Source organism: Haliotis rufescens, unplaced genomic scaffold (assembly GCF_023055435.1).
Source record: "Haliotis rufescens isolate VD_foot unplaced genomic scaffold, xgHalRufe1.0.p SCAF_29, whole genome shotgun sequence".
NCBI classification, from domain to species: domain Eukaryota; kingdom Metazoa; phylum Mollusca; class Gastropoda; order Lepetellida; family Haliotidae; genus Haliotis; species Haliotis rufescens.
This window is the reverse complement of record NW_025963990.1, coordinates 130,248-146,070: the sequence shown is the minus strand read 5'-3', so window position 1 is coordinate 146,070 and position 15,823 is coordinate 130,248. Positions and strand designations below refer to the sequence as shown.

At 40.9% G+C, this 15,823-nt stretch overlaps 1 protein-coding gene across 1 annotated transcript in view; it reads left to right on the top strand.

Annotated features, from left to right (window-relative positions):
- The first annotated feature begins 1,162 nt into the window (after positions 1-1,162).
- LOC124137692 overlaps positions 1,163-15,823 on the top strand; it is a 53,808-nt gene continuing 39,147 nt past the window's right edge. Inside the window, exon 1 of the mRNA XM_046504101.2 lies at positions 1,163-1,613. Coding sequence (XP_046360057.2) covers positions 1,393-1,613 — 221 coding nt within the window. The 5' untranslated portion in view covers positions 1,163-1,392. The remainder of the gene's footprint in view (positions 1,614-15,823) is intronic.

Genomic DNA, 15,823 nt, shown 5'->3' with positions numbered 1-15,823 from the left:
GTCCGTAAAATGGAACAAATCAGAATTCTGATAAATAATCACTCTGTTTTAGAATAAACTGCTAGCTGCGAAACCTGCCCCCCCCCCCCCCCCCCCCCCCCCCCCCACGCCGATAAAATCGTCAAATTTGGATAGGTCCCCCACATGTCTACTATAAAACATTTCTAAAGCTGTACTGAGGCCATGAATGTTGTAACCTTGATCAAACAACTTCTGAGCAAGAGTCGTTTGACGCTCTTTGAGATCTTGGTAGAAAGAGCATGCTCGATTGTATCTCAAAAGTTGTGAAATGTTGTGGAGAGTGTTCGGTCACTCTGAATCTTTATGCACAGATCCAACTAACTACATGGAACTTCCACACACCCTAATCAACATGTAGATAAAAAATATGGATCCTTTACAAATCTAGGATCTTTCGTTCAAATAAAGTCGTTATGGTAGTTTACCGTTGCGTCGTGTCACCATGCAAAGTTAATATGTGGACTACAGCACAGTGCAGCGGTGATGAAATTTGACTCCCCACCAACTGATATGTTTTAAGTGAGTGTGTGACTTGGGTCTAACGCCGTTTTTAACACTATTCCAGTTATATCACGGCGTGCCAGCTTAATGTGGGAGGAAAGCCCGAAGTGATGCAGGTCTCAGACATTTACCACTTCTGTGAAACCCACGAGCACGGGTATGGTGCTGACAAACCTAGAAACATAATCGGGGCGAACCGGGATTCGAACCCACAATCATAGGTTTCTGGCGTGCCCAAGGGACGCAACTCTGCACAGCGAATCGCGGCTTAGACGACTGGGCCACCCGTGCCCCCTGATATGTTTTAAACTCATTGGGAACATTACATGCAAACTAGATATATAAATATATATAAATAAATATTTTACAAAATGTTAATCCGAATATAATAGCAAATATGATATTCATAATGATCGTAGACGCACAATGACATATAAAAATGCATACACAATCTAAAAAATACCATTTATCAATGACATTCAGTGCAATGAGATTGGACGTTAATACCAAAAGTCACATTTCCGGTATATACTAGCTGAAAACGTCACACTCAACACCCATAATTAAAATTTGTTCAAACTTTACAAGACCCCGACAATTACCAAGGATCGTTTGTCCCGCGGACAGCTGAAAAACCATCAACAGTCGCCCACTCACAGAAAACTCATAACTGATATTTCCACCAATATTAATTAAGACTCTACACATATTGACTATATACACTGTTCAGTCAATTTTATTGATACTCAGGCGGTTAAATACGACATCTATCTGACCTGTTAAACCAGCCTGACTCAAAGCGTGTGAGCGGTCGATGTATCAGCGGTGCTTCTGTACGAGGACTGTTGAAGCGAAATTGTAACGAGCAACATGGCTGGTAGTATGGCAAACGTGAAAAACGGTAAGGAGTTAGACCCGGGTTTGGTCATTAAGAACAGACTCTACGATGAGAAAACGGACATTGAGCCTATTCGTCCAAGGAATTCGCTGGTCGAATGTTGTTGCAACGGGAATTGGGTCGAATTCACTCAAAATACCACGCTCCATGGACTCAAGTATATCTGGTTGCCAGGTGCTTTTCCAACAAGACGGTGAGTACACTCGCCCGCAGTGGGTATCGCCCTTACTATGTTACGGATACACTGTTTTATACGGTGTAACAGTTTCGTATTGATATGCATCTGCACATGTGAAAAGGGCTCGTGAAATATAGTGACTTCAGTGTTGATATTAACCCTAAACTGACATCACTTTGAAGGTGTTTTCGTTTCGGAACATTATTATATTAACATTCCTCGTTTTGGACACTCGTTTATCTGGACACGCAACGAAACTGAAGTCCAGATTGACGACGTTCACATTCTGACGTCAGGACGATCAATCCATTGGTAATATATCTGTGATCATTGAATAACAGAATGTATGTACACATATTTGTAACTCGATCCGACAGTGGTAATAGCTTACTTAATTAGCCAACATACATATTGCGCCACAGGTTGTGGCATGTTATTAAAAAAAATGATTTGATTACAGGGAAAAAACAATTGTTACGACATCGAACAATTAATACATCATCACAACTTTTTTTATGTCACATGGTTTTAACATTAATTGGTATAAACGTTTTGAGGATACGTGATGTTTTTATATTCATAATTACTTTCTTGTACTGTCCGAATAATGGAAATACGTTATACCGAGTCCTATAATAAACCCCTTTACCCACTGACCTATTGGCAATACTGGTGTATAAATAACCATCTCTTAAGCCCTTGGGTAGCTATTGCCATCGTAAACACCGTACGTCCAGGGGTTCTTGCACTGCGTTAACTGTTGCAGTAATTCTATTGAAACAATTAATAACGGAGAATAGTATGTTTACTCTGTGTGAAACAGTCTGCCTCTGAATGACATTTGTGGTGACCATTATCTAGCGACCGAACGCTAACACCAGCGGCAGGGCAGATTTGTAAGGTCACCACAGCCTCTGGGCAGAACTAGAGTGTAGTGTGTGTCAGGAACAGTTACCATGCGTTCGTTCGTAATTGTAAATAATTACATAGGATCCGGATTCAGTACTTTTATATGCGTCTAAGTGAGTAACAGTATTCCAGTTATATCACGGCGTGTCAGCTTAATGTGGGAGGAAAGCCCGAGTGAGCGAGTGAGTATGGTTTAACGCCGCTTTTAGCAATATTCCAGCAATATCATGGCGGGGGGCACCAGAAATGGGCTTCACACATTGTACCCATTTCGGGAATCGAACCGGGGTCTTCGGCGTGACGAGTGAACGCTTTAACCACTAGGCTACCCGACCGCCCCAGGAAAGCCCGAAGTGATGCTGGTCTCAGATGTTTACCACTTCGGTGAAACCCACGAGCACGGGTATGGTGCTGACAAACCTAGAAACATAATCGGGGCCGGCGAACCGGGATTCGAACCCATAATCATAGGTTTCTGGCGTGCCCAAGGGACGAATCGCGGCGCCTCGGACGACTGGGCTACCCGTGCCCCCATATGCGTGAGTGAGTGAGTAAGTGAATATGGTTCTACACCGCTTTTAGCAATATTTCAGCAATATCACGGCGGGGGACACCAGAAATGGGCTTCACACATTGTGCCCGTGTCGGGAATCGAACCCGCTTTAACCACTAGGCTACCCAACCGCCCCTATATGGCTAGTAATAAACTAGTATACTGATATCACAGATTATAGCTAAAATGGAATAATTATCATTAAACCGCCCGCATGTTATCAGAAATGAGCGGGCAACTGTAACTTGATAATGCCCTCATATTGCTTGACGACGGCCTATTATCAAGCCCGTTGTTAGGTGACGTCATGGGGATAGGGAAAGGTTACGTCACGTTCAATAGTGAAATCTGCAAATTCTGCAAAAAAACAATGCCCTGAAAAATAGCGTTACCCTCATAATAATCCGTGCGTTATGCACGTATATACTATTTGATGTGCGTAAATATCATATGTGCGTAAATGTAACATTTAATACGTAAATAGTAGTACGTGTATACTACTTGTTAAGTGAATATATAGTACTTGATGTGCGTAAAATATTACGGTTTGTTACGCGCGTTAATTGAACACGTATGTTCGTAAAAAATTCTTTTGTGTGCGTTAATATTACATATATGTGCGCAAATGTAACAATATATGTACATAGTAGGCGTATATAGTACATGTATGTGCGTATAAAGTACATGTATTTGCGTATATAGTACATGTATGTGCGTATATAGTTCATGTATGTGCGTATATAGTACATGTATGTGCGTATATAGTACATGTATTTGCGTATATAGTACATGTATGTGCGTATATAGTACATGTATATGCGTATATAGTACTTGTATGTGCGTATATAGTACTTGTATGTGCATATATAGTACATGTATGTGCGTATATAAGTACATGTATGTGCGTATATAGTACATGTATATGCGTATATAGTACTTGTATGTGCGTATATAGTACATGTATGTGCGTATATAGTACATGTATTTGCGTATATAGTACATGTATGTGCGTATATAGTACATGTATGTGCGTATATAGTACACGTATATGCGTATATAGTACTTGTATGTGCGTATATAGTACATGTATGTGCGTATATAGTACATGTATGTGCGTATATAGTACATGTATGTGCGTATATAGTACTTGTATATGCGTATATATTACTTGTATGTGCGTATATAGTACATGTATATGCGTATATAGTACATGTATGTGCGTATATAGTACATGTATGTGCGTATATAGTACATGTATTTGCGTATATAGTACATGTATGTGCGTATATAGTACTTGTATGTGCATATATAGTACATGTATGTGCGTATATAGTACATGTATGTGCGTATATAGTTCATGTATGTGTGTATATAGTACTTGTATGTGCGTATATAGTACATGTATGTGCGTATATAATACATGTATGTGCGTATATAGTACTTGTATGTGCGCATATAGTACTTATATGTGCGTATATAGTACATGTATGTGCGTATATAGTACTTGTATGTGCGTATATAGTACTTGTATGTGCGTATATAGTACTTGTACGTGCGTATATAGTACATGTATGTGCGTATATAGTACATGTATGTGCGTATATAGTACTTGTATGTGCGTATATAGTACTTATATGTGCGTATATAGTACATGTATGTGCGTATATAGTACTTGTATGTGCGTATATAGTACTTGTATGTGCGTATATAGTACTTGTACGTGCGTATATAGTACATGTATGTGTGTATATAGTACTTGTATGTGCGTATATAGTACTTGTATGTGCGTATATAGTACATGTATGTGCGTGTATAATACATGTATGTTCAGATGAAAAGATGATAATTGGTGTTAAAGTGATGAAGAGTGGTGGTAAAATAACAATCATTCCACATTGATTGATCGTGTTAATAAAGTTGTGAAGTTGTTGGCTTGAATATATATTTATTACCACTTTGCAAGTATATTTATTACCACTTTGCAAGTATATTTATTACCACTTTGCAAGTATATTTATTACCACTTTGCAAGTATATTTATTACCACATTGCAATTATTTATTACCACATTGCAAGTATATTTATTACCACATTGCAAGTATATTTATTACCACATTGCAAGTATATTTATTACCACATTGCTTGTATATTTATTACCACATTGCAAGTATATTTATTACCACTTTGCAAGTATATTTATTACCACATTGCAAGTATATTTATTACCACATTGCTAGTATATTTATTACCACATTGCAAGTATATTTATTACCACATACCTAGTATATTTATTACCACTTTGCAAGTATATTTATTACCACATTGCAAGTATATTTATTACCACTTTGCAAGTATATTTATTACCACATTGCAAGTATATTTATCAACATTTAGTTACGACAAATCATTTATATCTTTAATAGGCTTTAATTTATATCACTTTTAAAAAGACGATTTCAGTCAAATTGAGAGTTAAATTAATTTAAAAATTTATATTTTACGTGACATGCTTGGTTGTTTATGTGAATTGCTATGCAACTAAATAGTATCCTGTCCTTCAGTAGATATTTCTGTCAATGGCTGGGATTAAAATATCGACGTATTCCGAAAAACAAACATACATACCACACTACCACAGAAATAGCAACCGTAGATTGAAATACTAACACACTGACAACTGAAAATCGAAAAATCGAATTTTCTTTCATGAACCCTTTACCAAATGTCACAGCTGACTGGGGTAATTGGGGGATATGATTACATCCTTAAGAGATCGCTTTAAAAATAAACTTTAACCATCTCGAACAACCCCAGCCCTGGCATCATAATAAAGGGCGTGTTTTATACAGTGTGATATGATGGTGAGGTGAGGAGAGTAGACTAACATTAAGTCTCTGAAATCTTATATTAAACACTATCCTTCTTGACTCTAAAAATAAAAACAGTTCCCTATGCTGATTATAGAGCTAGCTTGAGCTAGCTAGACTTGCTTTTGAATGCGTTTCTAGATATATTTTTTTCATAAAATAAATATATTCCACGGTCATGGTGCAGGACTATGAGGAGAGGTGAAATTGGGTTGAACGTCGCGTTAGAGATAATTGCGCTTATATAGGGACGTAATGTGTACCATATTCAGGCTAGTGGATACGCTTGCCGTAGCGCTCTGTCCGGTTATATGGTAAGCACGCTTCGTGCCACGATAGTGAGTGAGTAAGTATGGTTTTACGCCGTTTTTAGCAATATTCCAACAATATCACGGCGGGGTGGACACCAGAAATGGGCTTCACACATTGTACCCATGTGGGGAATCGAACCCGGGTCTTCGGCGTGACGAGCGAACGCTTTAACCACGATGCTACCCGACCGCCCATTGAGAATATGTGATTTGGATTGTGTTCAGTTGAAAGATGGCACAATTCAGGGATGCGTGTTTCATAGCGTTAACCTACTGACACAGTTATGGATACCCCACTCAGACACATAAATCTGACTCCGAGCCAACCAGTCCTTGTTTTGTACCCTTTATCCCGAGCCCCAGGCAGGGTAACAACAAGTACCATCTTTTACGTCTTTTAGTATGGCGCGGTCAGGGGATCGAACCCCGACACCTCCCTCTCCGGACAGATGCCCTGTCCTCTAGACCACGAAGGCGGACTGACTGATACGGGGATTGTATGTGCATGGGAAATTAATTGCTTCGCAGTGAGGAGAAACAAACCGATAGATAGGATGAGCTTTACGTTAATGCCACGGCCAGTTAATGATCTAACGTTACAGTGAAAATGGATCCAGCTTCTACAAAGATTGGAAGTTGAAAACGGACCGATTAATTTTGAAATAATATTGAAGTTATATTTTTGGTCGATTTCCTCCAAATTGATATACGCACATTTGCTTAAACGACTGAGGTCATGTACGTGTGCACAGACCGGTGACCTTTGACCTTTGACCTTCCTTCACTCGTTGATCGGGCAATCAAACTGTAATATATTTATACAATTTACATGGGGGAACTACTCGTAGATCAAGTCGGAAAAGTGATAGGCTGGTGACATTTGCGAAGATATATTGAAGTGAGTCAGTTATTTTAACTCTCGCTTTCCCAATATCCAAGTAGTCCAGTGCCTTTCTTAATATGGAAAACAACACCAAATGTTGCATGGAATCAAGAAGTATGTGCCAAGTTCATGCCATTCGTGAACAACTCGTGTTTTTCCGGGACAAGCCGAACAGCGACTCGTGCCCCTCTCGTGGCCATTGTTGCGACCGGGTTCCGTCTTAGCGCAAACGGGCATACCTAAAACAATTGTCAACTCGTTGCGTAATGGTTCACATGTATTTCCCCATATTATATATATATATCAGATGCAATTTAAATCACATCGGAATTAAACAGTATTATTGAACACATTTAAGTGTATCTAAGGTATATTTTTAGATGCAAGACATATGTAAAAATCAAACATTATTTCAAAGGGATTCTTTGACGAAGAACTTAAAATCATACGCGCATTCTGATTGGTTTGTCGTATTTTCGCACATAACATTCATCGATAGGGGGACGAGTCTTCTTGCGGGTTACGGAAAGGGGCGAGTGGTGACGAATGGGGAACGAGTCTTCTTGCGGGTTACGGAAAGGGGCGAGTGGTGACGAATGAAGTTCATGCATGTGGTTAGTGGAGCGAAAAATACTATTTGCTTAACAACCACTTCTGCTAGTTATTCAGACAGGTTCTCGCGTGGATAAGCATACTGAACGGGCACTGCAAACAAAAACAGATCAATAAATTAAGGAGTTTGAAATTGCTATAGAATTGTACTTAAATAAGGAATGAGCTGCCGGGTCGAGATGTCTCCGTGGAACTGTTCTGAGTCAATGAAAATAGTCAGTCAATGAAACGCGTGTAAACTCTCTGTATACTGATATTAAGAAATCTCGATTGTACGATTCCGACTATATCATGAGCATGTGCTTTAAATCACTATGAAATAGTGATGACACCAGGTGTTCGCGGACAGGTGAGGAGTGAGTATGGTTTTATGACGCTTTTAGCAATATTCCATCATTATCACGGCGGGGGACACCAGAAATGGGCTTCACACATTGTAACCATGTCGGGAATCGAACCCGGGTCTTCGGCGTGACGAGCGAAAGCTTTAACCACTAGGCTACCCGACCGCCCCGCGGAAAGGTAAGCGAATCCCACCGGTGGCACCCTTGTTAAGCACATTTAAAGACAAGTCACCTGAAAAAATGTGCTCCTTTCTCTCCGAGCATGTTTACCGAAGTCTGAAGGCACACGAATCTACAGGACCCGTGAAGATCCGGGGTAGAATAGGTCTTCAGCAACCCATGCTTGCCGTAAAAGGTGACTATGCTTGTCGTAAGAGGCGACTAACGGGACCGGGTGGTCAGGCTCGCTGACTTGGTTGATGCATGCCATCGTATCCCAGTTGCGTGGATCGATGCTCATGTTATCAATCACTGGATTGTCTGGTCCAGACTCGATTATTTGCAGACCGCCGTCATAATGCTGGAATATTGTTCAGTGCGGCGTTATACAACAAACAAACAAACAAACAAACAAACAAACAAACAAAGGAATCTACAGTCTGGGACAGAAGTAACTGTTTCGATTTTTGCATATGCTCCTGGTAATGAAAGCTGATCTTTTTTAATATACATTATTAATGCATTATTCAGATATCGTCAAAAACGTTTTGCAGTGAGTGAGTAGGCTGGGTTTTATCCCGCTTTTAGCAATATTCGAGTCAATCACATGGAGCGGGTGACCCCAGAAATGCACATTTGTACATATTTGCGAATCCAGACCTTCGGCGTGGGTTTCCCACCGCCCGGTTTATTGAAGAGACATGTTTACTCGATTGCCTCGCGATCTAACTTGCAAGTTATGTCCTGCTAGGGGCGGTGAGGTAGCCTAGTGGTTAAAGCGTTCGTTCGTCACGCCGAAGACCCGGGTTTGATTCCTCACATGGTGACAATGTGTGAATCTCGTGATATTGCTTGAATATTTCTAAAAGCGGCGGAAAACAACAATTACTAATGTCCGGCTGACCAATGTAGCGAGAATCCTGACAGATATATGAATTATTTCACATGGTTTCTGTACCAGCTAAAGGACATCATCGAGCCATACCAAAAGGCTGGAAGACTAAAGCAACACGTGACCTAAATACGCCACAATGGAATGTCCGTTCTGCACACGACACCGGTGTTATCACTACAAATTAGGACTGACGTACAGAAAACACTCGTGGCACTAAATAATATCACCATGATGTAAGCAGCGCTTGGAGTATACGGTCAATGACTTCCTTTAAGTAGACAACGGATAACAAGAATACCGGCAAAGTAACTACGTCCCGAATAAGTCCTTTCTTGTCACCATTTGATTATGAGGATCACGTAAGTAGAAAAACCCGTTAACTAGAACATGTCCTTGGTCCACTGAGTATGTAAACTGCCGGACAAAAGAAAGTTACACTCATGTTTGAAAGTGACTTAAAATGAAACAAACTAGAAACGTAACAAATGTTATATTTGGGAAAACACTTTCTTTGTAAAGCACAGATTCTCGTATGATTTCGGGTTAAGTCCCAACTCATTCGTCACCACTCGCCTCGCTATTCGGCTTGTCCCGGAATAACACGAGTTGGTCACGAATGGTCCCGACTAGGATTGGAACCGACACTGCCAGAGCGAGGCACCTTATCGCCAGCACGCAAAGTCAGCGATCTAACCCACTCAGTCATCGAGGCTTCCACAAAAATGAAAGTCCGACCACTGGTAGTCCAGATCACGTACATTGTGTACCCCTCTGACAAGTGTAAATTGGCACGGCTCCCATGGCCGAAAGCTATGAACACACAATGCCATTTAGAAAATGGTCAAATGTAACAAATGTTATATTTGGGATAACACTTTCTTTGTAAAGTACAGATTCTCGTACCTTTTCGTACTTCTTACTAGACTACCAGCTGTCAGACATTCGATTTTGATCGCCTTTTACTTCGCGGATTCAAAATATGCTTATTATGGACTGTAATCCCGACTGCTTCGGCGCTATTATCACTGCGCAGCTGCGTGAAGCGATATCTATCGGAGGATCGCAGAATGAGAAGCCATATATCATATATAACAAAATATAAACAATAAGGAGCTGCAGCCAAACTGACGTGTGGTTTTGTTGTTGGTTAATGCATTAACACTTGAAAGGGTGAAATTATAGGTCAACACCATATTATGCACAGTAAAAAACTACATAGTATCCTTTCAGAGAATTCAGTGAGGGACAGGTGATAACAAACTTGGTTAATAAAGATGTGAAATTTGAGATACATTATCACCAGAAATGATGATTAACCCTCTAAATTGTATTTACTGTTTTAATGATCGGAAGAATTGTGCCTGAAACCATCATTCTGTCAGCATTAATATATTCCAAAATCGATCAACACAATCAGTGGTGAATCAACACAATCGGCGGTGACGGATCAACCTTGTTAAACTTGCATTGTGTTAATTTTACCTGTAATGCATTCTTGTCTGTAAAACAAACATTGAACATATAACTTTTATGAGATTGTGTCTAAGTGTCAGTTCACTTGCAAGTGCTATCATGGCGGGCAATCGTAAGAGGAATTTGATAACAATGTTCGAATATATATACTGTTTAACGCCGCACTCAAAAATATTCCAGCTTTATGACGGCGGTCTGTAAATAAGCGAGTCTGGACCTGACAATCCAGTGATTGACATCATGAGCATCGATCCACGCAATTTGGATACGATGACATTCATCAACTATTAGTAGAACGCTGTAAAAATGTGTTCTATCTAAACACGTTTAGGGTCTAAATACATGAAGCGAGCTATCGACTCAACCAAAACTCCACTTAAACTCAACATCTCCATAATCTAAACATGTTTAGAATGTGTGTGGTCTCTTCCTCATTTAAACTCTAAACACGGTTAGCTGTTAACACAGTCCTAAACACGTTTATTACCTAAACTCGTCAAACGTATGGGACAAGGGACGCACTGAGGTTTGTGTACAAGTTTGAACAACTTTGGTATGATCCGGCTAGGGCAGCGAACCCCGGACTTTCCGCTCTTCTGGCAGACGCTCTGTCCACTCGACCACACGTCGGAATGCTACTACTAAATACTAAGTACTGGCATTTAATACATTCAGATCTGTCTCATGTTTATTCGCCAGTGTTTCAAATTATTCCCCAATGAAATATCACAAGATATTTCAGTATTCTGATGGACGCTTAGTTTTCTAAGGAAGACTGCCAGAGTCATTTAACAAATCTTTATTGATGATCCTGGTTGAAGACTGCCCCATTACTTAGAGTTAAGACTGCGATTTACATTGGAACGAGAAAAGATTGACGCCACACTGCTGTCTGACGTGCATATATCGTGGCCAGATCGTAAAATCGTGACATAATTATCATAGACGATTCTACCATGTTTACTTCATGAGATAGTTTTAAACCGAACTTTGATTTCATTTTCTTATGCTGGAAAGTCTGTTGACTTATGACTGTTGACGAAGTCGTTATTTCAATACAACAGTAGATGTGTTTTCTGTTCTCGTGATATTGCGGGGCAGAAAAGTTCCCCAGTACCGAGTCAGAATTGATCCCAAGTTTCCCTTTGGGATTCCGGATCAGATGATATTCCCAGTACTAAATTGGGATTTGAGGTCAAGAAATATCCCCAGTACCCCTTTGGGATTCCGGGACAGGAAATATACCCAGTACCCCATTGGGATTCTGGGTCAGGAAATATCCATAGTACTAAACTGGGATTCTGGGACAGGAAATATACCCAGTACCCCATTGGTATTCCGGGACAGGAAATATCCCCAGTACCCCATTGGGATTCCGGGACAGGAAATATACCCAGTACCCCATTGGAATTCTGGGTCAGGAAATATCCCCAGTACTAAACTGGGATTCCGGGTCAGGAAATATCCCCAGTACTAAACTGGGATTCCGGGACAGGAAATATCTCCAGAACTAAACTGGGATTCCGGGACAGGAAATATCCCCAGTACCCCATTGGGATTCCGGGTCATGAAATATACCAAGTACTAAATTGGGATTCCGGGTCAGGAAATATACCCAGTACCCCATTGGGATTCTGGGTCAGGAAATATCCCCAGTACTAAACTGGGATTCCGGGTCAGGAAATATCCCCAGTACTAAACTGGGATTCCGGGTCAGGAAATATCCCCAGTACCCCATTGGGATTCCGGGTCATGAAATATACCCAGTACTAAATTGGGATTCGGGTCAGGAAATATACCCAGTACCCCATTGGGATTCTGGGTCAGGAAATATCCATAGTACTAAACTGGGATTCCGGGTCAGGAAATATCCCCAGTACTAAATTGGGATTCCGGGTCAGGAGATATCCCCAGTACCCCATTGGGATTCCGGGTCAGGAGATATCCCCCATACTAAATTGGGATTTCGGGTCAAGAAATATCCCCAGTACTAAATTGGGATTCCGGGTCAGGAAATATCTCTAGTACTAAATTGGGTTCTATGACAGGGGGACGGTACTAACGATCCATTCAAGTGGAATGTGGCTTGACCTTGTTTAGGCCTGAAAATGCAACTGCGGTCAATTACTGTGGAAAAACTGTTTATCAAATTCAGCGTGTAATCGCACAGCAGTCAAAACATTAAATAAAAAGAAAACAATATTGTCCACACCGATTTCAATATGCCTGTGTTGAATAAAAAATTGTTTGATTAAATATATAATTTGAGTTGGCCACCTCAGTTGAATCTTGTTTGCCTCAGAGGTTATTGAAGGCCTCGTGTTAAAGTGTCGTGGTGTAAGTTCAGAATGGCCTACATGCGTTAATGGCCGGTGATTCCAACAGGGATTTCATGGCGGGGCGTCGCCGACAAGACTGGGATTCCGGTTCAGGAAATATCCCCAGTACTAAACTGGGATTCCGGGACAAGAAATATACCCAGTACCAAATGGGATTCAGGGACAGGAAATATACCCAGTACCAAATTGGGATTCAGGGACAGGAAATATACCCAGTACCAAATTGGGATTCAGGGACAGGAAATATCCCCAGTACTAAACTGGGATTCCGGGACAAGAAATATACCCAGTACCAAATTGGGATTCAGGGACAGGAAATATACCCAGTACCAAATTGGGATTCAGGGACAGGAAATATACCCAGTACCAAATTGGGATTCAGGGACAGGAAATATACCCAGTACCAAACTGGGATTCCGGGACAGGAAATATACCCAGCACCAAATTGGGATTCCGGGACAGGAAATATTCATAGTACTAAATTGGGATTCCGGGACAGGAAATATACCCAGCACCAAATTGGGATTCCGGGACAGGAAAAATTCATAGTACTAAATTGGGATTCCGGGACAGGAAATATACCCAGTACCCCATTGGGATTCCGGGTCAGGAAATATCCCCAGTACTCAATTTGGATTCCGGGACAGGAAATATTCATAGTACTAAATTGGGATTCCGGGTCAGGAAATATCCCCAGTACTCAATTTGAATTCCGGGACAGGAAATATCCCCAGTGCTAATTGGGATTCCGGGACAGGAAATATCCCCAGTGCTAATTGGGATTCTGACACAGGAAATATCCTCAGCATTAAATTGGGATTCCGGGACAGGAAATATCTTGTGTCACGATGCCACCTACTTCATCCCTCTGCACAGAGTTAATTAATGATTGAAGTTTAATGAATCTATGAAGTAATGCACACAATTGACTGTACTGTAAAAATGTATTTTGAACGTAAAAAGGCAAATCCACTGTGACGTTTTTTGGTCACGTGTGATTTTAGGGCTTCTAGCCTTTGGTTATCGACGGGTGGCTTCCTCCAACAGTGTTTTTGAATCCAGTATTCACCGATATTACTGAGTGTACTGCAGTAAAACCCGTGTGTTTGCATGGAATGAAATGTACTTAATAAATTATTTCTCCCCCACATGGGTACAAAATGTGAAGCTGGAATATTGCTGGAATATATATATATATAATTGTTTCCAAATGTAAATTTGTCTGAAGCCACGTCAATTACGTCAATCACAATTACCAAGCTGGGAGATTTACAATTCCTTTACCAGTTTCCTATCATTACTGAACATAACGAGAGGATGTTATGATGTAGCGAATTTCTATATGTATTAAACATGGAAAATATAACATATTGAACCCTTGAATGCTTTGTGGTAAATACAATATGCAATATTGTAATAAAGAGAGAAATGGCCCATGGATGTGTGTTGAATAATAGTGAGTGAGTGAGTATCGTTTTACGCCGCTTTTAGCAATATTCCAGCAATATCACGGCGGGGGACACCAGAAATGGGCTTCACACATTGTAGTTGAATAATAGGTTGATGGGATCAACTGCGAATGTTTTATTATGTTTAAAACTGTTTCCCCTAAGTGGGGATCCAATGTAGATTACAGGTCTCAAGTGAAGAATATGTCTCAAGTGTCCCATGCTTGTCTCCCTATTGATTCCGAGGAAGAATATGTCTCAAGTGTCCCATGCTTGTCTCTCTATTGATTCCGAGGTAGAATATGTCTCAAGTGTCCCAAGCTTGTCTCCCTATTGATTCCGAGGAAGAATATGTCTCAAGTGCCCAAAGCTTGTCTCCCTATTGATTCCGAGGAAGAATATGTCTCAAGTGTCCCAAGCTTGTCTCCCTATTGATTCCGAGGAAGAATATGTCTCAAGTGCCCAAAGCTTGTCTCCCTATTGATTCCGAGGAAGAATATGTCTCGAGTGTCCCATGCTTGTCTCCCTATTGATTACGAGGAGGAATATGTCTCAAGTGCCCCGTGCTTGTCTCTCTATTGATTCCGAGGTAACAGATCTCAAGTGCCCCATGCTTGTCCCACCATTGGAATTCCGAGGAAGAATATGCCTCAAGTGCCCCATGCTTGTCTCCCTATCATTTACGAGGAACAATATGTCTCAAGTGCCCCATGCTTGTCTCACCATTGGAATTCCGAAGAAGAATATGCCTCAAGTGTCCCATTCTTGTCTCCCTATTGATTCCGAGGAAGAATATGTCTCAAGTGCCCCATGCTTGTCTCCCTATTGATTCCGAGGAAGAATATGTCTTTAGTGCCCCATGCTTGTCTCACTATTGATTCCGAGGAAGAATATGTCTTTAGTGCCCCATGCTTGTCTCACTATTGATTCCGAGGAAGAATATGTCTCAAGTGCCCCATGCTTGTCTCACCATTAAGATCCCGAGATAGCATACGTCTCACATGCACATGCTCGCTCCGCAGGATAGATTCAGAATGGGTTCAAGTGACCTGTGCTTGTTATCCTGCGGGGATGCAGAAACACATTCGGTCCCTAAAATCAACATGCCCGTACTAGTAGGAATTCCTATTTAGACGATGTCCCAAGTGTCCAAATCTAGTCATCCCTTCCGAGTCATTTCCTCTGTTGTATATGAACAGGTCATCTACAATCTACGTCCAACCAAACTATAGAAAAAGGACACGCATTTAGTTAAAGCCATGATCAAATTATCTCTGCTATCAGGCACGTGGCCTCTGAAGCTCTTAAAGAGGAACTATGCCCCGCCTTCGTGTGCCCGTCGCTTGTCTACGTCAAGACTATGTAATAATACACGCTATTTGCCGGAGCCAAGTCTCCCTCAGCATGTGGTGTCTGGTGTTGCGTTGATGAA